At 37.3% G+C, this 24,335-nt stretch overlaps 2 protein-coding genes across 4 annotated transcripts in view; both read right to left on the bottom strand.

Moving 5' to 3' along the window:
• Positions 1-577: 577 nt before the first annotated feature.
• Positions 578-11,557, bottom strand: LOC309492131 (tripartite motif-containing protein 16-like protein). The gene is made up of 6 exons (XM_082160980.1): positions 10,894-11,557; positions 10,226-10,312; positions 3,524-3,754; positions 3,048-3,201; positions 2,499-2,558; positions 578-1,870 (listed from the first exon to the last, which is right to left on the bottom strand). The coding sequence occupies exons 1-6, from the start codon at positions 11,473-11,475 to the stop codon at positions 1,338-1,340; spliced, it is 1,647 nt and encodes a 548-aa protein (XP_082017106.1). The 5' UTR covers positions 11,476-11,557; the 3' UTR covers positions 578-1,337.
• A 9,225-nt stretch (positions 11,558-20,782) lies between these two features.
• The window catches only part of gramd2aa (GRAM domain containing 2Aa), a 35,158-nt gene continuing 31,605 nt past the window's right edge, over positions 20,783-24,335 (bottom strand). For all 3 annotated transcript variants that reach the window (XM_082161025.1, XM_082161026.1, XM_082161027.1), the window contains 3 exons: positions 23,257-23,350; positions 21,498-21,605; positions 20,783-21,404 (listed from right to left, as the gene is read on the bottom strand). In XM_082161025.1, the coding sequence (XP_082017151.1) occupies positions 21,401-21,404; positions 21,498-21,605; positions 23,257-23,350 (206 nt within the window). In that variant the 3' untranslated portion in view covers positions 20,783-21,400. The remainder of the gene's footprint in view (positions 21,405-21,497; positions 21,606-23,256; positions 23,351-24,335) is intronic.

Raw genomic sequence — 24,335 nt, 5'->3', positions numbered from 1 at the left:
CTAACAAAGCCTTTCAGCTATGATCACACTATATTGACAGTGTAGCATATATAGTTTCATGTAAATTGCTTAAACATATTCAGTAATAAACTGAGATCTTTGCCATCAGGCTTTTTACTTATTTTTAAAGGTCTGTTAGTTTTACTATTTCACTTAATATCTATCTACAATGTAATGTCTCTCTCTCTCTCTCTCTCTCTCTCTCTCTCTCTCTCTCTCTCTCTCTCTCTCTCTCTCTCTAGTCTTTCTGTCTAACTTTGTTCTCATATTGGAAAGATATTGTCTGGCGTTTAGATAGCAAGTAATGCCTTCATCTGGTGGCTGGTAATGAAACGGTGTAACACGGGACATATAGCAAAAGCTCTGACCACATTGGAAAACCAAGATGTCTAAGAGTAGAAATACTAGCATAAGACCGCGTAAGATGCTTGAGAATTGTATCTACCTGACCGCATCGGTAACCCCGTACTGTATATCTAACAGACCCACTGAGTCGGACGACATCTCGCCCCTTATTAACACTATCCTTTGGGAATAAGATCTTTAGTGTTTCACTAACCAGACAGACTCCAGACAATGCCTTTGAATATGCTTTAATCATCTCCGGGAGGATCTTTGACCAATCACAGAGAATTCTCATGACAAAAAGAGTACAACAGTTTTTATAGAATAGGAGCCCGGCATTTCATAATTTTTCTACAATATGATTGGTTCTTCACATGTATAATTCAGCAAATCCTTCTGTTATAGGTAAAAGCAAATCTGGATTTCTTGATTAATTCACCTTGTTACTGAAGTCATGAGGTTATATATTTATGCTGCTGTCTAGATTCCCCTTTTGTTATATTCAGACACACTGACTTTGGCTGAAGTGTTGCGGACATTTAGTTTTCAAAAGCATATAAATGTTAATCCTGCAAGAAAAGGAAATCCACTCAACCACTGACTAAAACTGAGTTGGTACAACATAAAAAATATTGTAATTGTTGTATATATTCACACATCACAATAAAAAAAATAAAAAATTACACATCACAACCCTAAATTTACACAAAAACGAGTAATGATTATATTCTAATTTTGAACTCAAAAGAATTTTGAATTCTTATATTAGTATTCTTCTTATTAGGACAGAAACTTTAACACAACCATTCAAATCACTGTTGAAAATATTCGAAAAGTGAATATAAAGTGACTAACGGGTATTTAATAGGCTTAGAAGTTTAATTAAATGTAGATAGGCCTACCTTTTTCCTACAATTTTTGGTTAGATGCTTTGACTTTTGAGTAAAACAAAGTACCTGTGCTTTAACCCAACTACGATATCTCCAAATCTTTTACACCCTTGATATTTGTAGATCACACAGTTTCACTGATCTATTAATAACCCTGAACCCAGGATAGAGAGGCTCAGTGAATGTGGTCTGTTCTCTGTGAATGAGGGTCATTTGGTCAGAGACACTGTAGAAGGACAGAGTTCCTGCACTGTGATCCACATACACTCCTATACAGGAGCTGGACACCTGAGGCAGTTTGGTCTCTTTGTTATTGTGCAAGAATGAACAACTCCAGGGAGTACAGGACAGTTTCCAGGACTGACCATTGCATCCAAACAAACATTCATCAGCTGTTCCTTTCCTGCTAATGCTCTTATAGGCCACTGATATACCCACACTCCTGCTCCACTCAACCTCCCAGTAACAGCGTCCACACACACTCTCTGTACACAAAACCTGCTCACAATGATCAAATCTGTCTGGATGATCAGGATACTGCTTGAATATCTTAGTGTAAGTAGCCTTTCTGTTCCCCTCAGACAGCCAGAGTTTTTTGTTCACTGTGTTTGGATCCAGAGTAAAGTGACTGTGATCTAAAGGTAGAAAAATAGGATGCTTTAGGAAAAAGGTTGACACCATTGTGTTTCACCGATATTGATGATATCAGATTGAATGTGTGTGTGTTATTTGCCACAGTTGCTATAAGTTGTAATGTATAAATAATAGGCCATCTGTTAAAAAAAATAAAAAATAATTGAGGACCAGTTATACAGAAATGTCTTTAAAAAACAAAAATGACAGTGGTAAATGTTCCCATTAATTTCCTCAATAATATGCTAATTATATGAGTCTGATACTCTGTAAATGCATCAACAACAGCAGAATGTCGTGTTTAGACTCATGCTTCAGACACCGGTCATGCCAGAGGAATTCCCCATAGCGCCCTCTAGGGGACGCAGGGCGAGTCCCTTTCGAAACGGAACTGTGATTTACCAGTTGCAAAAAAAAAAATCTGGAGTAAAAGACTGTTTGATTGGTCATCAAAGAAAGATATGGAAGTTTTTCTCTCCTCTTTTTTGGCCTCCATATGATGATTACTATATGGTTAATTGCATTTAATTTTTATATTCAGTCCTTGTCCAAGAGCTTTTCAGAACAGACATTTTTTGAGGCACTGGTATATCTATCTTTCTGTGTTTGTATATTTTCATATTGACTTACACTGGAGGAACTCTTCCCTGGTCTTAGGTTCAGGAAAGGGGAAGATCTGGATGCAGTTCACTATGAAAAACAGTAAACAGACATTAGTGCGCATTAAAAAATAATCGACATGAATTTTATATAAATTGCATTGTGTTTTTACATATTGCGTTTTTGTCACAACAATCACATTCTTATGACTAATTATCCTTAATATACCAACAACAAGCAATATCCTGTAAACATATGAAATACGAATGTTATGGCAGCTTATTCATTGTGCATGTCTCTACATTTTGATAACTAAATTTGTTTCATGCAATCACTTTTCTTGTGATGTTAGTTTTTTTAATAATAATTTTGTGTGCATTTTCTAAAGGCATCGTAAGCCTACGTAGATCATAGAGACCATTGGTGTCAAAATATACATGTAAAGTAAACACTCACTGATTGATGTCTAATCCATGTTTAAGAGAAAGTATATGTCTTATATAATTAACCTTGTAATTTCACCTTTGTATTTGCACATTGACCTATTTCTGAGAGTGAATACATCATCCAGTACTTTACCTCTACCAGATATCATTGTTATCTCCTCCTGGCAGAAATCCTCAAGTTTCTTTCTCAGATGAGAGACAGATTTTTGTACATTATCAAAGGAAAGGAGAGAACTAACAGAGATGTTGGGTGAGTCCAAAAGCGGGACAGAGAGAGACTGGAAAATCTACAGACACACAAACAACAGAACGTTTTCACATGAAAAGTGGAAAAGGTCATGCTCACTAAATTGAGCCTCCAGACTCACATATAACAATAGCTGAACATGTTAATGCTGATGGGCCATATATCTCAATGCACCCTTTTCTTTCTTTATATATTTTATTAATAAACTTCTTTAAAAATGTAAACGCCTGACATTCCCTGTGATTACTTCACCACAGTTGCCAATCAGTGAGATGATAACAGAATGAGATCATGTGGCATCACTTGACAGAATTCCTGATATTACAATTTTAAATCAAGCAAAAGATCAGAGCTCTTGTTACCTGGAGGAACTGGATGTCCTCTGAATGTGAAACCTGCTCTAGCTCGGCTTCTCTCTTCCTCAGATCAGTGATCTTCTGCTGTAGATGCTTCAAGAATTCTTCAGCTCGACTCACGGCAGCTTTTTCCTGATCGTTTATCAGCTGTGTCACTTCAGAGCGGCTTTTCTCAATCGAGTGGATCAGCTCAGTAAAGATCCTCTCACTTTCCTTCACTGCGGTCTGAGCAGAGCACTGTTAGGAGACACTACCGTCCATTTAAAAGGGATTTTCACACCGCACTTAAAGGGATAGTTCACCCAAAAATGAAAATTAGCCCATGATTTACTCACTCTGAAGCCATCCTAGGTGTATATGACATTATTCTTTCAGACGAATACAATCGGAGTTATATTTAAAAAATGTCCTGGGTCTTCCAAGCTTGATAATGAGAGTGAATGGCTGTTTGACTTTGGAAGTCCATTAAAGCGCATCTATTCATGATTAAAGTGCTCGACGCGGCTCCGGGGGGTTAATAAAGGCCTTCTGAAGTGAAGCGATGCGTTCGTGTCGGAAAAATATCCATATTTAAAACTTTATTGACTAAAAATAACTAGCTTCCGGCAGACGGCCGTAATGACGCACAACGAACGCGGTTGCCCACTGCCCAGCCCTGTTTGTTTGAACTGCGCAAGGCGTCAATTGCCGTCATTACGTTGTGCGTCAAGTTCAAGTAGAATAGAATAGAATAGAATGAGGCATTTATATAGTGCTTTCAAATGTACTACTGTACACCCAAAGCGCTTTACAATCATATCAGGGGATCTCTCCTCAACCACCACCAGTGTGCAGCACCCACTTGGATGATGCGACGGCAGCCACAGTACAACGGCACCAGTGCGCTCACCACACACCAGCTATAGGTGGAGAGAGGAGAGAGACTGATAGAGCCAATTCAATGTAAGGGGATTATTAGGAGGCCATGATTGTTAAGGGCCAGTGGCTGGAATGTGTCCAGGACACCGGGGTTACACCCCTACTCTTTATGAGAAATGCCATGGGATTTTTAATGACCACAGAGAGTAAGGACCTCGGTTTACGTCTCATCCGAAGGACGAAGTGTTATGGTGCGTCCCAATTCGCATACTATCCATCCTAAATAGTATTCGAAAATAGAATTAGAACATCCCAAATCGTAGTATGTTGAAATGAGTGTTCCAAAGATACCCGGATGGCAGAGTTTCCGCTTGAAAAAAATGGTGCCGGTCAAAGTGACCGGCAGAGATTTCGTTTTCCGGACATTTTGATGATATGCCGGTCAAATATTGCCTCTTAATTAGTCAAGTTGAGGAAAACTGGAGGCAGGCTATGTAACTTAAAAAAATGACATAATCAGGCCGTGTAGAATGCAACATGTTTATTAGCCTAACTTTCAAATAGACGGAAAAAAAAACATGAACGTCCGATTGGCGTCAATCAACGCCAATTGTTTTTACTATGGTTTCACATTCATAGTTTAACAAAACAATCCCCTTTCCCCACATAAAATATCTGAATATCTCGCGGTGTAAATAGCCGCATTTCCATACAGATTTGCGCAAATGTTTTGCGCTATTATCTAAATATCGATAAAAAACTATTGCGAAATGACGGCGTTTCCATTAACCGATGTTATATGCGACTAAACGTCCTTTTTTCTCTCACGATAAGTCATTTCAAAAATCACGGCAACGGACGTTGGTTTATATAATATCACAGCCACCGCATTAGACATTATTATTATTATTATTATGATTAATGGAAGGAGACGTGGCGTGTTATCCAAGCATTAATGGCAGGGAAAGACCCTTGTACTGCGAACGACACATAAGGAGTTTCTGGGTGTTTTGCCCTCATTTCTGCCCCGAGGTTTTGATTGTGGCATTTATTTGAGATTTAGAATCCAGTATTCCTATAGGCTAATTATTGTTTCTTTTATGAATTTAATAAAGAACTCTGTCTCGTATTCTGTCCAAACGATCCATGTAGGCTACTTTTGTCCATTCGTTTTTCCTTTTTTTAACCCGTAATTGAAAAACGAAAAATGAACGGTTGTTGTCTTTTTAAAACGCAAAGTTGAACACCAAAATTTTAATTTGAACTGGCTACACCAACTGCTGCGCAAAAAAGTAAATACCGACGCATTTTCTGATTTTTGTTTATGACTTTTTGCCCCTTTATTAAACATTTAAAATATTCACAAATTAATATGGAAAACATGTCGATTTTACTGGTTTTCAAAGGCCAAATTAGAACCTGGAATTGATGTTTTTCCCGCAGTGCTGAATGAGAAGAGCCATTAATATTATTAATAAACTATTGTTTTCTAAGTGTCGGCTAAAATCACATCTCCATCTCCGCTGTTAAGCAGATGCGCTTTTAGAGAGAAATGCACCTTTCATACGGATTAGGTACATAATCAGAAGGTATTAGCTTTCGATTCGAATTTGTTCGTTTTAAAGTGGACATTTCAAGCTTTAGCCTACATAGGCTATATTTTGTTTCAGTTCTCGCGCTCCAGTTTATGGAGATCATGAAAGTGCGTCTGATTGTTTTATTTTATTTTACAAAAGCACAATGTTTTCTTGTTATTGTGAGTTTACACAAATAAAAGTAGTTGAGAATAATGTATTATTATTTTCTGTATGACCAGAAATGATGGAGTATTTTAAGTTGTTTCCACTGTTAATAGGAAAATGCAAGTGTTCGCGCCCGCGCCTCCGTGCCATGCAGTGCGCGCTCCACACTCAGCTTTGTTCCTTTTTTGCATAAAAGCGTCTTCTAAATATAGCTTATTAAATGTTATAATATAATAAAATAATATAAAATGATTATTATTTGCGTAGCTATACATGGACCTCAAACACACCGCGTCTTCTAAGTCAGGTGACTGCAAATGCGCAAAAACTGTTTCCATTGCAGTTTTGCGAAATATTCCTTTTTCGAATTGCCTGAAAAACCACCTCATGCGAGCATAAAAACGTTTTTGCGAAATTAACGTGTTTCCATTGTGCGTATTTTTAATTCGCAATTTCAATTTGCGCAATTTGAAGGGTAGCCTAATGGAAACGCGGCTAGTGTCTCTCCACAACTTGCAATGCGCATAAGCCGCGTAACCTTGTTCTCCGCAAGGCGACTTCGCTGCTTCGTCTTGATCCGATTCTGCTTTTTCTCCGGTGGTGGTGGAGCTGTCTGGACATCTGAGGCTTCAGGCGTTCCTGATTCACCATCGTCCGTCGCGTCTGGCCTCTGAAAAAAGCTTTTACGGCTAGTCTGCCTGGGCCAGGCCATATTTGAAACGTCTCACTCATTCGTTGTTTAGGTCTATATTACAGCCGTTTTAGGCGTGCGCTTTATTTGAAATGCAGCATGCGATGTTGTTTAATAACTTTCAAACGGTAGAGCCTGTTCCTTTAAAACATAGCCAAAGGTCGGTGTATTTTTGTTTTATACATTTTAGGCTTATTCTCAAATTCAGATTGTGTTCGGGGGGCGGGATTATTAGGTCATTTTAATCGGACAATTTGACCGGAGAGATTTAATTTTGTCGGACATTTCATTTTTTTTTCGGCCAATGTCCGGCAATTACCGGACAACGGAAACCCTGCCGGATGGTCTACTATTTCCGGTCAGAATCCGAAGTGCAGATCGATGCGCGCTTCAATCCGTTGTGGAGAGACTCTCTATTCGTTCCGGTGAAATTACAAAACAAATTGCACACAAACGTGTCCCTGCCTGATATACAACCACTGATAAACATAATCGGTTTTGATAAAAAAAAAAAAAAAAAAAAAAAATATATATATATATATATATGTATATATATATGTATATGAGTGCGGATTAGAACCCAGAACCTCTGACACGCTTGGCAAAAGTTCTGCCCCTGGACCATTTAAATACACACTTAAAATAGTCGGATCAACATATAATAGGCCTCAATTAAATTAACTAATTAAACCTAATCAATGTACTATTTAAATCGATTGCTGCACATCGTAATGTTATTGTACATACATCTGTTTTATGATTTAGCATTGTGTTACCCCTCCCTCCCCCTCGCGATATTCGCTGTAGTGAACGCGCCAGAAAGAAATGCACATTTCATATGGATTACATTGAGCAGTCTGTTTTCTTTCGTTTTGAATTGTTTGTTTATACTCTATAGATCAGGGTTTCTCAAACTCGGTTCTGGAGGGCCGCTGTCCTGCAGAGTTTAGCTCCAACCCTGATCAAACACACCTGAACAAGCTAATCAATGTCTTCAGGATCACTAGAAACTCACAGGTAGGTGTGTTTGATCAGGGTTGGAGCTAAACTGTGCAGGACAGTGGCCCTCCAGGACCGAGTTTGAGAAACCCTGCTATAGAGTTCGGGATCGTTACGTCACGTCGCAATGCATTGTGGGAATCGCGGTACGGAGTAGATGTACTGTAGTAGGTAAAATTGTAACGTTGGTCATTTGATAATATTAGGTTTAATTTAGGTTATTTTAAGGAAAATGGTTCAGTATTGCTGTATTGTGAACTGCTGTAATCAGTCTCACGATCGACAGGGCAAGCGCCTCATAAATCATATTAGTTTTCACCATTTTCCTACTTGGAAAAAACACAAGGAGACTTGGTGTCTGAAATCACAAAGAGGCGTCGGATGGCTTGGGTCGCCGCTGGTCGTCAATATTATTCTACCGGACGAAAACAGTGGATTATTGCACGTATGATAGGTGAGTAATTACTACTGAAGTGTAACAAACCCGCATAGACAAGCTTCTGACAAGTGTGTGTGTGTCACCACTGATGCCTGGTTAATGTTACCTTAGTACGAACGATTGTTTTCTCCGCGTTTACTTTGTAGATCTGCAGATCTTGCACTCATCCATTTGTGACCTGCAGGCGAGCCTCCAGTGACTTGAAGTTTTTTAATTGATCGGAGCAGAGACTTCAAACAGAAAGCACAAAGCCTTTCTTTAAAGTGAATTTCGTTTTGCATTAATTTGTATTTTAATTTTAATACATGTTTCATCAACCATTTGCCTGGATTTAATAAATAAGAAGTAAATATAGCAGAGAGGCGCCGGCGCGTGAACTGGAGCTCTCTCATAAATTAACCGAAACTCAGCGTATACGTAGCCTACTTGCCTCACAGACCTGAAAAATATATCTATATTGAAATGTCTACTTTTAAACAAACATTTCAAAATGAAAGAAAACAGACTGCTCAATGTAATCCGTATGAAATGTGCATTTCTTTCTGGCGCGTTCACTACAGCGAATATCGCGAGTCAGCATCGTCAACCTCATCTTTGCAGCCGATTGTGACACAAAAAAACTCTTTATTTATTAATAAACAATTTAAATGTGTGTGTGTGTGTGTGTGTGTGTGTGTGGGGGGGGGGGGGGTGTTGAATGTTGTTGCCCAGGGCACAGGAAATTGTTAATCCGGCCCTGGATCGGAGGTGTAAGCGCTCACTCCACAGACCAGGTAGGAGAAAATATCAGGGAAACTGAGGCTTGGTAAACTTTCAGAATTATTACACCATACTTTGTTCATAGGGATCGATTCCGCCTATAATAATAAAAAAAATTTAAGTAGCGTTGTTTGGCTTCATTATCAAGTTTGTCAGTATACGGTACAGCCAACTTTTTTTGTCACGGTCCATAACTCTTTCTCTTTCTTTCTTGGTGCCGGTGGAGAACGGCCGGCTACGCTATTACCTTATTCCAAACCGGCTTTTGCGTTGCCTCTAAAATGGCCGCCATTACCCATAATGCACCATTCCATAACATCTACACCCGAGCTCTATAAGGCCGTCTGCCGGAGGCTAGTTGGGACACACCTGCCGACCGTCGGGCAGTATTTGTGCGTCGGCCAACTAAGTTTTCTCAGTGTGTTCCGCACGGTTCCGCACGGTCGGCTGAAATTGGTCCTCGTCTGCTTTTTTTTCGGCCGGTTCGACATGTTGAATCAGCGTCAGGCCGTCGGTTTGAGAGAGAACTCTGATTGGCTGTTCAGCTCAGTGAACGAGTCAGTGCTCGAGAATAATAGCAAAACAGCAGCAAAGAAGTCGAAACGGTACAGATAGAAGGCTGTTCTGTTACGTCATCTTACCTGAGTGTTCTTTGGCGAATATTTCAATAACATGAGCGGAGTGGAATAAAGAAAGTGTTTAGCATGATTGATATTCAAAACGGTAAGCACTGCTTTGTTTATGGTTTGTGTATCTGCAGCGTCGGTTTCCCTTTTTGAATGACGAATATAGATGAATATATCTGCCAAATGCATAAATGTAAATGTAAATATATCTTCAGAAATAGACAGTTGTCTCATTTACACGCAGGCGCAGAACACACATTCTAGCTGACAGTCGGCAGTAGTTCTCTCGGTGTTCAAGTGCAGCTTTTCCCCCCGACGCAGGCAACAACACAGTCGGCTTTCATCAGCGCTAGTTCGTCGGCGTCGGTTTAGTGTGTCCCGGGCTTAGTCATTTCACCTAATTACCACTGGAAGACATTGCCTTTCAAACTGACCTTAAAATGATATGCAGCATCTTGATCAAGTCTTGACTAACTTTGGACGTCAAATTGATATCAAACGCAGGATTCCATTTACCCAAGGTAAGATTAACCTTATTAAGCTCTTGCTGGGTTAAGCTTAGTACTGCCATCAGTTATTCTTCTCAAAACTGACCTTATGATAAAACACAGCGATTCTCATCTCCTGAACCTCTTTCTCCAGCTCCTGAATTTGCTGCTTGATTCTCTCTTTCAAATGTTTCTGCAGGACAAAGAAATGAGAAACAATGAAATGTGACAAAAATATTCTATCATAAAATAATCATATCTACAGACAGTCATGTTTTATGATTGTGATAATTTTGTGTTGTAGTGCTACGGATTTTAGTCTAATGCATTGTAAAGTGTTTAGCAGCTCAGGGAACAATTTTTGCACAGTAATAGTCAGGGTAGGCGCCATATTGAATTTAACATGGATGAAAACGAGGCTGTGAGGGATAGATGTACAGTTTACAAGTTTATTTTCACAACTCACAACTTATGGAGTTTTTCTCTACTGAATCTTTTTTTGGAAAGACGTTTAGTCAGCTTCGTAAAATTTCCTTCGTCAGATTCTTGTTAAACAACAGTAGGCTACCATCATCCATTGAATGCACAGTATCCCTCACAGCCTCACTTTCATTCCTGTCAAAAAAATGTAATATGCCGCTACCCTGATTAAGGTCAACTGATCAGGTCTCATTATTCCCATATCAGTTTGGTGGTCCACTTCTCAAATCCTAGAGCTAGCATCAGAAACAGAATTGAGTCAGGTGATATTCAGACCATGTCAGTGTATCATACCTCTTTCTCTATCCTCTGTGCTGTAACTGTTACAGTGTCATGATGTTTATGTTCATTCATCATACACAGCACACATATACACTGCTGATCTGTTTGACAATAAATCTCTAAAATCCTATCATGCTCATGACAGATCATCTCCTGGAGTCGTCCTGTGGCATCAGTTATTTTGTGTTGCTTTCCTGAACGTAATTCCTCATGAAGTTCAAAATGGCGTTGACAGTAAGACTCCAAACACACAAGACAGGACTTGACAGCTTTGCACTTTCTTCCAGTACAGACATCACACTCAACTTCTCCAGGTCCAGCATAACACTGAGCAGGAACCACAGATTGGAGTTTTAGCTTCACCAGTTCATCTAACATTTCGGCAAGCACCACATTTTTCCCCAACACCGGTCTCGGAGTGAATGTCTGTCTGCACTGAGGGCAGCTGTAAACGTTCTTCTGTTCATCCTCATCAAAGCAGTCTGTAATGCAGCTCATACAGTAACTGTGTCCACAGGAAAGAGTCACTGGATCCTTCAGGAGGTCCAAGCAGATTGAACAGCTGAACTCCTGGGAAAAAGTAGTGTCCGCCATATCACTGCAAGTACACTCAGATGAAGAGCGACAAACAACAGTTCTATACACTTAAGTTTCGGTTTCTCTCAACTGATCACATGATCTACTGCTTCTGTGTGCAAAACGGGTGTGTCCAGTTGAAGCCAAGTACACCAAGTAGGGGAGTGCAGGGCACAACCTAACACATTTTGGTTTCTGCTCAATTATCAAAAGAAATAATTAAGTTAGATTCATCTTTTTTTTCACAAGCAACATACACATCTCTGCTACAAATGAACACTTAACGTTTTCTTCTAGGATCTACCATTTTTGTACAGTTGCACTGAAAGTGCCAGAAGTGCAAATATTACACCTGTGTGTAACTCAGTACTATTCAGTACTATTTTTTTATTGCATGAAAAACAGGCTATATTCTTAATAAATAAACAACTGATCAATGCATAGTTAACAAATGTGAAAAAAAATCATACTTTGACATTTAAATTCCAACATTGTTTGTGAAAGTCCAAAAAAGATAAATGTGGCAAAATAAATATATAAATAAATACTCAAACCTGAAAAGTTGTGAGGCTCCCCGTTTCCATTTCATTATCGGGTTAGTTCATTACCCAACTAACCCCGCACCCGCAGTGTAAAAAAATTGTTTAAGCCTAGCTAATAGTTGCTAGGAGTTGCTGACATGTTTCAAAATGGTGCTATGTTTAGTGATTGAGGTAATGTAAAGTTAGATTTGGTGACGTACACACCCAAAAACGTATGATGAAAAAATGTACTTGCATGGTGTCAAAACACTCTTTGTCCATTATCTTCACGAAATCTATCAAAACTTTCCACAAATTAGATTAGATTAGATTCAACTTTATTGTCATTACACAAGTACAGGTACAAGGCAACGAAATGCAGTTTAGGTCTAACCAGAAGTGCAATAGCAGCAAGTGCAGGATATACAGTGGTTCCATAAGTGCAGAACATGGATATGTACTGAATAAATATAGAGTTGAATACTATTATAAACAAAAATTTACAGCTAGATTTGTCCTATGAATATAATATACAGATAACTATTACTGTGAACAGAATTTACAGCTAGATATGTACTGAATATAATATACAGATGGCTATTACTATAAACAGAATTTTTACAGATAGATATGTACTGAATATAATATACAGATGACTGTTACTATAAACAGAATTTTACAGATAGATATGTACTATGAATATATATACAGATGGCTGTTACTATAAACAGAATGTGAGCATAATATACAGATGGCTATTACTATAAACAGAATTTTACAGATAGATATGTACTATGAATATATATACTGTGTTACTATAAACAGAATGTGAGCATAATATACAGCTGGCTATTACTATAAACTGAATTTTACAAATAGATATATGTATAAGTTAGGCTAAAATGAGCAGTATAACAATGGATTTAAAGTAGTGCAAATAAAGTTTGGACAGAAGCTATCCGAGTGAAAGTGCAGTGGAAGTAATTGCATATTACAGTTAAAGTACGGTATTGCAAATGTATATATAAACAGTCGGTACTGTAAATAAACAGTCGGCAGTGCAAATTGAGCATATTCCAGTCAAGGTAGTAGTGCAAGATGCATATGTAAACAGTTGTTTCTGTAATAACAGTCAGCAGTGCAAATGAACATTATAGTATTGCAAATAACAAAATGGAGGCAGGTGTGAGGAGGGAGAGGAGAGTCAATCAGTATATGAGGGGAGTGGGATCAATGAGGGTTAGAGTTTAATAAAGAGACAGCTCTGGGGAAAAAACTGTTCTTTAGTCTGCTGGTCCTGGTCCGGAGGCACCTGAAACGCCTGCCGGAGGGCAGGAGAGAAAACAGTCTGTGGGCTGGGTGAGAGGAGTCCTTAAGGATGCTGCGAGCTCGATGCAGACAGCGTTTCCTCTGGATGTGCTCGATGGCAGGTAGTGGAGTCCCAGTGATGCGCTGGGCGGTTTTCACCACCCGCTGCAGTGCCTTGCGCTCTGCAACAGAACAGCTCCCATACCACACTGTAGCACAGTTGGTCAGGATGCTTTCTATTGCACAGCGATAGAAGTTCACCAGGATAGTGGAGGAAAGCTGAATCTCTGTCAAATTATGTGTCAAAACATCACTTATTCAAGGACGAGTAGTGGACTTAGTGTCTAAAATGCGTGCTCACACTTCAGTTGAATGATAAATAAATAAATTAATTAATGCTGTTAAGCTGAATTTACTAAACTGTTTGCTGAAATAACCACAACATAAACAGCAGCGCTGAACTAAAAACGCGCTGTTTATCTGTCAGTCAGATTCGCTTGAAAGTTCTTTCCGAATCATGCCAGGTAGAGATAAAAAAAAGTTCTCAATTTCATCACTTTAAAATAACGAGGAACAGATTTTTTTTCAGACACATTATCCTATTGCAGTGTTATTTAGTTATCATACAAATGCATGATCAATAACACCTTCTGTAACTATAAGTAGGCCTATGTCTTGTCATGTTACTGACAATGATACTGATACATAATTTTCATTTCCTTTCTCACACAATGGTGATAAGAAATAATAAAAAATATCATAAATCATTTAGCCTAATTCATAATTCATTCCTACCTGAGGACCTGAACCTCCTGCTGTGGATAATCAACCAATTAATTTTTTTAAATGTTGTGGTGTCGTTCGTACGTTAGCCTAAAGACCAGCTCAGGGGCGGATCTAGAAAAATATTTATGGGGTGGCGAGAGGGGGGCAGGAATTTTTGAGGGGTGGCAAAATATGGCAGATGTATACTGAATTTAATCACAGTTAAATTGGCCATAACTTTTAATTTGTTGCTGCCAATAGGGATGGGTATCATTCGGTATTACTACTTTTACCAATACTCCTTATCGATCCGGTACTTTAACGGTATTCTTATCGGTTCTTTTTGTTATATTAAAAAAAAAAAAAATTATTTAGAACACAATTAATATTGTTTTATATTTTGAAATGTAAAATAAATATCTATAGCAAAAGAAAAAGCAATGCTTTAACAAAACAAATAAAACATACGTTATGCAGAAGGGTGCAGGCTTTTGTGTTTTATATTCAGAAGACATAGGACACCAAAAACAAAGTACAAACACATGGTCAAAAAAAAAAAAAAAGTATACAATTAAACAAATATACAAATTATATATCCAGTGCTTTAATTTCAGTAATATCTACTGACATTACTGTTCAGGAGTAATATGGGCTAAAAAGACATCTAATAAAGTCAGATGTAAAATAACACTGCATAGTTTATCATAGATAGATTAAAGCTTATATCATTCAAGAGCTGCAACTGATTTTCTCTTTGCCTTTTGTTATTTGATTCACATTAATGGAGCAATCGTCAGCAGGTTTATTAGACTGCTGCCTCTTTAAGACCAAATGCAGATCTAATCATTATTACACATCATATTTTCTCCCAACTATTAACGCCCATACTTAATCCTATTGTATTTGTTATTTCCCCAGTTGTAACCTGGTTTCATTGCTGTGATATCTGAGAGAAATTGGATTTAACAGGACTGCTTAGCTAATCAAATGATCGATCTCCTGGCTCTGTATTGTGTGTTGTAACCATAGACTGTAAAAGGTAACGTAACGTACGTCGGCGTAACGGCGACCATCAATAAACGTTATGGATACAAACAATATTTTATATTTTTTATTAAGCTGTTCTTGTCTTTACTAAAATAAAAATTAGGCTAATCAAAGGGAAGAGTGCTCTTACAAATCACGAGGGAGCGATTTGACCGCTGATTTTGGCTACGTAATAGACTCGCAGTTTTTGCTGATGCTGAATCGTCTTTAGCATACAATACATTCATTACAAATGTAACTTTAAGTTAAACGTGTATTTAAACTACACCTGGGGAAACTCACTTCACCTTCTGGGGCAGCTCAGTCTCTCCAGTCGGGTTGCTAGACACTGCAGACAGATGCACTGTGCTGCCTGCCCAGGCGAGTAAGGGGAGGCTGCAGACCTGGAGCCGGTAGATATACGCCCCAAGCAGTTTTACGCCCCTGGCAGTTTTACGCCCCTGCTGTTCCTGATGCGTCCAGTAGGGGGAGGCTGTACATTGACACGAATTGATTGAGGTATAATAAATAATCCACTAAAGTTATTGTTGTTTAGCAATGATGCAACATTTATTATTTATAAACGAATAGCTTGATAGAGCTAGGTAGATATCAATTCATTTATTTATATCAATGGATAGGTCTATCATTTATTTCGAGAGACAAAAAGTTCTGGACGGTCAGGTTGATGTTCTGTGAACTTCTGTCTGGCTTAAATTTATAAGTTATAGTTTACCACGTGTAAGTTTAGCTGCCCCTAGTCTTCTCTACTCACTTTCAAAATTAATTTTCTTTTGAATGTTCTTTTGTTGCCCGTCTTTATCTTGCCTCTTCTGGTAAGACTCCTTTACTCCTTTCTGGTTTGAGTTGTTTCTTATAAAATGAGATCTAACTATCTCATTTATATCTAAATATACATTTTTCTTAAAATAGCGTACTGATCTGGATTAAAATGTAGGCTGTGTGCACTTAAAGTGGGATTTTTCTTTGCCAAGTAACTTGCATGATGCATCCCAGTGTGTTTGCTTTAGCTATGGAAATCTCTCTCTCTCTCTCTCTCTCTCTCTCTCTCTCTCTCTCTCTCTCTCTCTCTCTCTCTCTCTCTCTCTCTCTCTCTCTCTCTCGAAACTTTTATAAACTATAAACACCCATCTCTTTTTTAACTGCATTCCAAACCAATAGCTTCTCTAGTAAATAAATGACTTACAGAGACATACAAGGACATGTTTTTAATGTCATTTTTTAAATTTTCTCTGCACAGTCAATCATCAGTGGCCAAAAGAAATCAAAGTGTCTTGACACTTTTTCCAAAAGTGTTCCACCAACAAGTACCTGTGCCATTGTACTTTGAAGATCAGGAGCAAATTGATGCAATCCACACTCATCTGACATAAATTCTGGGCAACACACACACACACACACACACACTGTGACTAGATCAAATTCACCATGGATGTCCTTTTTATATTTTTTTAAAGTTTAGCTTTTTTTAATGAAATACACACATGAAATGCAAATTAAAAAGGCAGTTTGTGTTCTCGTAACACTTTCTTTTATGTGGTCTGTGACTCATGGGGTCAGTGATTCTGCAGGGTCTCCAATAAGTATTATAGTTTATCTCAGTTTATCTATCAGCATTTCTCAGATCACAACTGAAATCACATCATCTTTCACTTGTGCACATCATAAAAGCAATTTCTCATTTTATACAAATTGCAAATGCTTTGGTACATTCATGCAATTCATAATGTACAACTGTCTGCTGTTTCCTACATTATCAACTCTTTATGTCTTGTTGATCAAAATATAGGCCTATTATACTATTTCTCTGTTGAATTGTCATACTCCTCAAAACATCTAGGCATTAGTTCCTTGCATAAGTCATTAAATGCAAAATGGCTGACTAGTTGTCATAAACTGTTAAGCATGTTTTCAATACATTTCTATTACACTTTATTTTGTAAATGTGTCCTGAATTGATGAATTGCGGAGGTGTATTTAGAATTTCACTAATGAAGGAAAAAATGAATTGATATAATGAATAATGATGAAATGTACAAAAGCAACTGTGATAAATTAAGGATTCAGGAATTTTATACAAAATTTAACAGTGAGTCCTGCTGCTTTTGAATTTGACAAAATAAAATTCACCATGGATGTCCTTTTTACATTTGTTTGTTTAATTTAATTTAAATGTTTTATCAGTGAGCAGAAGCACTTTGACAGGAGGATAGAAAAACAGTTAAAGCAGAGTGGCAAGCCATAGGGGAGTCATCATAATTCATAAATGGTGTTGATAAATAATGTTTTTGTGAACAAAAATATTGTCTCTTTCTTATAAATGGCCCTTGGAATTTTAGAAAAGGGATAAATTGTGTTTGTCTTCATAAAATGCTATGTAGGACACTGTTTTGTAGCTGTATGATGACTAAGTGAATAGTACAGCAGATATTTAATCCAGGATCCATATGATTACACGGTGCTGTATGTCTAATGGGCTAAATATGTTTAATATCTAATTGTAACTTTATATAAATTCACAACAACATATTTCACTCAGTCTCCTGTATAAAAACATACAGTGAATATTCTATTATTATTAATTAGTATTATTATTATTACTATTTATTCAATATTAATGTATTCAATATTCAATTAACTATTCTATAGTAGGTCATATATCATTACTTGTCATCTGATCCAACTATGTGTGTTATTTTTTAATTCATGAAAACAAATAGTCTTCTGTATAGGCTGAGTGAAGCCCAACCTAATATCTAGAGATATTTTAATCCATAGTGCAGTGCAGATTTATACTAAAACGTTTAATATTTAAATTAACAAAAACCACAAATTCGGGCAAAATCTATGAACTGGACGGTTATTATTGTGTAAGTTTTGAGCATCGATTTAATGGTGTTATTTCGCAGCATATCCCCCTACTGGACGCATCAGGAACAGCAGGGGCGTAAAACTGCCAGGGGCGTAAAACTGCTAGGGGCGTAGATCTACCGGCTCCAGGTCTGCAGCCTCCCCATATAGGCCCAGGCTGCCCTGCTGCCACTGGTGAAATTTCATTTTCGCGGGGGTCGCTGCCGTGCTAGTGATGGGTGAAACCATTGTGAGGGGGAGGGGATTCTAAATCGGCGATTTCTGTTTGAGAGGAGTTTGTTGCGGGTCTCCTTGGCCTTCAGCGTGTAGGCTATGAACATAAAATATACTTAAAAAATATTATCTGATTTATAAATGGGGTGGCAACGGGGTGGCAAGACTGTATCCCAGGGGTGGCAGCTGCCACCCTTTGCCACCCCGTAGATCCGCCACTGGACCAGCTTAATTTACCAAAACAATAATTTCAGGGATGTTGCGAGTTACAGGTAAATGCTTTTTTTTCCCTACTGTGCATTATAATGAAGACTTTTTGAAATTGCACAGCTCTTACAGTTTTTTTTAAATGACACACTCCTTCCTACACCAACTACGAACACGATTTTCTATCACGTACGCCTATGAAAGACGACGGAGCCAATCAGAGTAGCTGTGGGCGGGGCGACAAGTGCAGCCCCGCCCCGATCTGCAGGCTGCAGCCAGGTCCTTCTCGTTGAGGCGGTTCAGAAACATAGAGTTCGGAAATCAATCTTGTCACTTTCACTCAGTATAGAAGGATCTTCGGAACTCCAGTGTGCTGAAGAAGATTTGACTAAAACAAGAAGGAAAGTTACTAAAATAGACCAAATAAGCTGCATGCATGTAAAGGAAAAATTGCTTTGCTATACAGCAGCAGATTTAACACACACACACACTGTGGTCGTGTATTGGGGAATGTGTTATTGAGAGGTTTGTGAAGGTTCCACTATTTTAGCAATGTGAGCAAGTGCAATTGTGTCATGTTGACCGCTAAATGACTGTTCAGTAAAGTGTTCAGCATTTGTTTTGTGTCTGCCTCATTAATAGCTATTTGTTATTGTAAAGCAGTTTCCCACCGTGACCTTTCAACAGCAAATAAAATAATAAAACTACATCTGGTGTCACAACCACCATGCTGGATCTTTTCTCTGCATTTTGCATTTCTGTTTGACCAGCAGATGTCCTCAGTGGGCATATTCTGCACATTGCATTTTTTATTTATATCCATATCCTCCTGGGACCCAGGGATAGACTTTTGTACACTGTAGTGGACATTATATTTTAGTGAATTTCTCTGACATCATACATGTCACATGTCACAGCCTGGGTGTCCTGTAAAGAGCACATTCAGGACTTTTCAGAGACACCAAATGTTTTGAGGTTTCACCATGAAAACAACTTCTCCTTGGTCTTTAAAAATGTCTGACATTAATTTAGTGATCAAATGTAGCACTCTTATGGAAATATGATAATATATTGTAATTATAATTTAAATCGGACTACTTTTCAAATTGTATTTCATAAACCAACATCTCAGGAAAATGTTTCAAATAAAAAAAATGACTGTTCCAGAACAGGGTATTGATTTCATAATGTCCACTGTAGAGACATCAGGACTTACATCATGTTTATCAGACATTTTGGGAAACACAAGTGAATATGGAATAAATTATACATCAATATTCCTATGAAATATTAGATATTATTATTAAAATGTTGCTAATTATTACTCCAATTATTGCACTTCTTTTTTCATTAAATGTTGCTCCAAGAACACATTATTTTGCAAATTAGATACAGTGTATAGATACATTTCATTGAATGGGAATATTAATTTATGGCCATTTTACCCAAATATTGCATAAAATGGTGTATCAATTCATTCCGTTATATCTTTCATAACATAGTTGAGAATCATCTTTATACAAAATTGAGTTAAAATAAATCTTGAAACCCTAAAATGTATTGGTGATAAAAAAAAATATATATAAAAAAAATCCCATTGTTTTTGCCTATACATATAATTTCATGTCATTTTATTTTTTAAACAACTGAGTCCTGGTGTCCACTACAGAGGACATAGCATAACATGAATACAACATCATTTTTCAAAAATGATTTTTTTTTTTTTATCATTTGTTTCTTATGCTCTAAAATTTGGTGTAATATATAGATGAATTTGTAGCAGAGCTTAACACTTAGGTCCACATACACTCAAGTAAAAAACATATAACAGGGTGGAATATGAAAATGTGGATGGAGCATATGAAGTGATTTTAAGGCAAACGAAATTTACATCATAATATCATAAATGAATCATATTAGTCATTTAAAAAATTATATTAGAAAATGATGTGGTAAGAGCTGTTATTTTGCGTTAAAATGAAAGAAATATTTGACAATTGATATTTATATTTTAAGTAGTCTGCAATACAGTTATAAAGATCTCATTGGTTTACATTACAATCCATCACAATTTAATCTTAGTTTTTGACAATATAAATATCAACAATTGTTCCAGATTGCATATTTTAGTTTTTCTCCTCCTTGACCGGAGCCTGATAAAACCCTGATTTATCAAAAATGATACTCCAAAAAAAAAAAAAAGCAAATTTTTGGTAACTTTTTTAAAATATATATTTTGTCTAAAGATTTAATAAACTGTTCCATTTCAAAAAAAAATATTTTTCGGACTATTATTTCATATGTCAGGCTTTACATGGTTAAGTATATAAAATCTGCACAATATGCTTTAGGAAACAACAACAACAGCACAATGATAACCTTAAGACAGTACATGAAACTATACTTGCACTATTTTATTGTCCATGAATTCAACAGCTTCAAGATTTACTTGAGTAAACATTCATTATGCCATAAACATTCCGCCCGGGTGTGAACACGGTAAACCTTATCACACAACCTGATCAAACTGTACATGATAGAGATTTTCAGGTCAACTAAAATCCTATTGGAAGAGCTAGAACATGGCAAGTGACATTGCATATCAATAAATAAAATAATCTTATCCAAATATACTGCATTCGATCCTGAGCTATACACATTTTCAAGAGATTTACAACCTATTGAAAGTCATTTGACTGGTTTCGATGTAAAGCGACTGATACATTAGGTGACGACGAGTGACCACAAACAGGGGAAGCGGAGCCCTTCATCATGTTAATAATGCACAAGTAGCGTAGGCTGGTCGGGTCCTTTCTTCTCGAGACTATTTGAGAACACTCGCAGTCTTCAGGCTCATTGTCAACGCAATCCGAGAAAGACTTTGCATAAATACGTGAGTTTGTTTGCATAGTTGCAAGGTGGCCACAGAGAGAGAGAGAGAGAGAGAGAGAGAGAGAGCGCCAGCGCCGGAAGACTTTCCTGTGGACATCTGCAGTGGAGACCGTCAGTAGTTACCTGTGTGTGGACAGACAGACGGACACACAGCGCTGGTGAACGAGCGTTAAAGACTGGCGTGAATGACGTAAGAGAGTGTGTGTGATCACATACCTCTCTCTGAGAGTCAGTGCAGGGTTGTTGCTGAGGAAAGAGAGCTGCTGCTCCAGGCTACACACACGGAAGGCCAGGTAACACGACGACAGGATGAGCAGGATAATGCTGCGGGACACAAGGCACATTTCAAAGGGAAACCCAAGACCAGAAGAACTACAGCGACGAGTTAACGGAGAGCCGTGTGAATGTTCGGATGGACACTAGATGGCAGCGTTGGTCACTCACATCTAATGGAAACACAACTATTGATATCTTGGCTGCTCAAATAAATTAAATAAAAAAAAACTTAATTAAATTTTATATTAATAAATATTATTTCTAAAAAAAAAGTAAGCTATACCTAAATATTATAATGCCAAAGAGATTGAGATTTGGAATTCTCAAATTAAAATTATTTTAATATATTATATTATAATTTAACTGTATTGTTTTATTATTATTATTTTATATTATTTAATATATTATAATTGTTAGTTGTAGTAATAGTTACAATTAGTATTATTAATTATAATTTATTCAATATTATTCATTCTCAACTGAAGAGCAGAGGACATAGGCAAAATGTTATTTTTTAATTGTATTATTTTTATAATAATGATAATATATTATTATTCATTTATTAATATTATTATTTTAATATATTATTATTATGTCATTTAATTTTATTATTTTTTATATTATTTCATATATTATTAGCAGTAGTAGTAGTAGTATTAATAATAATAATAAATTATATAATTCGCTTTTATTATTGATTTTTGTATTATATTTTTATTCATTTATTATTAGTATTTTTATACTGAAAATGAGTTTTCATATATTTTCCTTAATTTTGTCGTTTATATAGTATAGTCATTAAGCACAGAGGTAAATAGTTGAAATCTAATGTATTGTTTTAATAATAAAGGTTGTTCTGAAAACTTTTTTCAACTCCTAATGTATTTGTTGGATGAATTTGTTGATTCCCGAGATGTCATCTTATTCTGTTAAGTGTGTTGTTTCCACTCCTGGCGTGCGCATGTGGAGCCAGTTTCCACACGTGAGTTATTCCGGCTGGAGCCGATGGGGACGGATTACTGGAACAGGTGGACTGGCAAACACACACAAGTTTGAGTGACGATGTAATGAGAAAATCTCCCCCGCCTCTTGATTTGATCTATTTATAAAGCCTAGAAGAAAAGTTGACTAAAAAAGTATGATAATATGCGTATATAATTTTCCAAGTATGTGTCGATCTAGATAGTTTGATTTAATTAAATACGTTTGACACGATATCCATATTAAAACTGAAAAATGCTAAAGGTGATGTGTGTGTGTGTGTGTGTGTGAGTGAGAGAGAGAGAGTGTGTGTGTGAGTGAGTGAGTGTGTGCATGTGTGTGTATGTCTGAGTGAGTGTGTGTGTGTATGCGCGTGTGTGCATGTGTGTGCATGTGTGTGTATGTGTGTGTATGTCTAAGTGAGTGTGTGCGCGTGCATGCGTGTGAGTCTGTGTGTGTGTGTGCATGTGTGTGAGTGCTAGTGTGTAAGAGTGTGTGTGTGTGTGTGTGTGTGTGTGTGTGTAAATGATGATACAAGTGAATTAGGTGTCCTGAAACAATACACCGGTCTCTGTGATACCACACAAGCAAATTATTCGTTTAGCCAATCATTCGGTTTTGAGACACTTTCTGGCTCAGTAAGACAGGACAACATTTCTAAAGCTAAGAGTAAGAGTAAACGAATGGACACACAGCGAGGATGACCAGACAAACTCACAGCAGGATGAAGAACTTCAGGAGCTGGTACTCCATCTGACCCAGTTCTGGAATCGTCTCTGTCAGGAGGAACGTCTTGGTTTCCAGACCTTGATCTGAAGCGGATCACAGAATCGCAGGATGAGGAAACGTTCTGACTTACACCAGTCTTTTCTTTCTTTAATAAATGAACACAGGTCTCATATTAAGCCCCTGATGTACTCACAAAAAAAGTTTAAAATACGTGACCAGCGATATACTGTTAGCAAACATCCCGACGCCGTCCATACTGATGAGAGCGACGTTTAGATGTAAACGTAAATATGTAAATATGTGCGGCACGCGCTCCTCTCAATAACAAAATAACCAACAGCGGTGAGAGCATCTGATCGTAGCGATGTGGATTCAATCATGTCATGTTTATTTATATAGCTCTTTATACAATAATAGATTGATTTAGAGTAGCTTTACATTACTAAAAAAAATATTAAAAAGTCACTTTCATTTAGAATTACAACTTCAGTTTCTACTATAAAGAGACGATCCATGTTTCACAGAAGATTTCCTTGTTGAAAAAGGCGGAGCCTCAGAGCCACACCCACCTATTACATCATCACCACGGACCAATGATAGTTCAAAGGTGCGGCGCGAAACGAACTTCGTTTTGGTCTGATTTTGTTCGAAATGACCGTTCACACCAGTTCGCTCTTCGATTTGGCTTGAAGTACTGTATATTGGGGCCTTTAGTTGAGAGACTTTATTTGGAGAAATGCTGTATGTTGAAATAAAATACCCAAAGAACATGTGAACCACCCATAACGGCCAAACACAGCTTTTAACATTATCCAAACAAGCATTTAAAAGTATTACATCAATTAGTCTTAAGCAGAGGCTGATATTTTAATGTTTTATCTCCACATTTTTTAATCTCCTTCTGGGATTAATCCCGTATTGCATAATGGACCCGACTCCTGCCAGTCAACCAGCCAATCACAACACAGGCAGAGATATGACGTCAAAGTCAAGTGATCGGCTTGTTCCCGAATGAAACGAAATCATTTAATGGACATTTTTTCATTCCATCCCAGAAACATTAGATCA

The sequence above is a fragment of the Leuciscus leuciscus genome (assembly GCF_965113295.1).
Source record: "Leuciscus leuciscus genome assembly, chromosome: 2".
Classification (NCBI taxonomy): Eukaryota; Metazoa; Chordata; class Actinopteri; order Cypriniformes; family Leuciscidae; genus Leuciscus; species Leuciscus leuciscus.
Note: the sequence above shows the minus strand (reverse complement) of the source record. Positions and strands in the feature narration are given on the sequence as shown.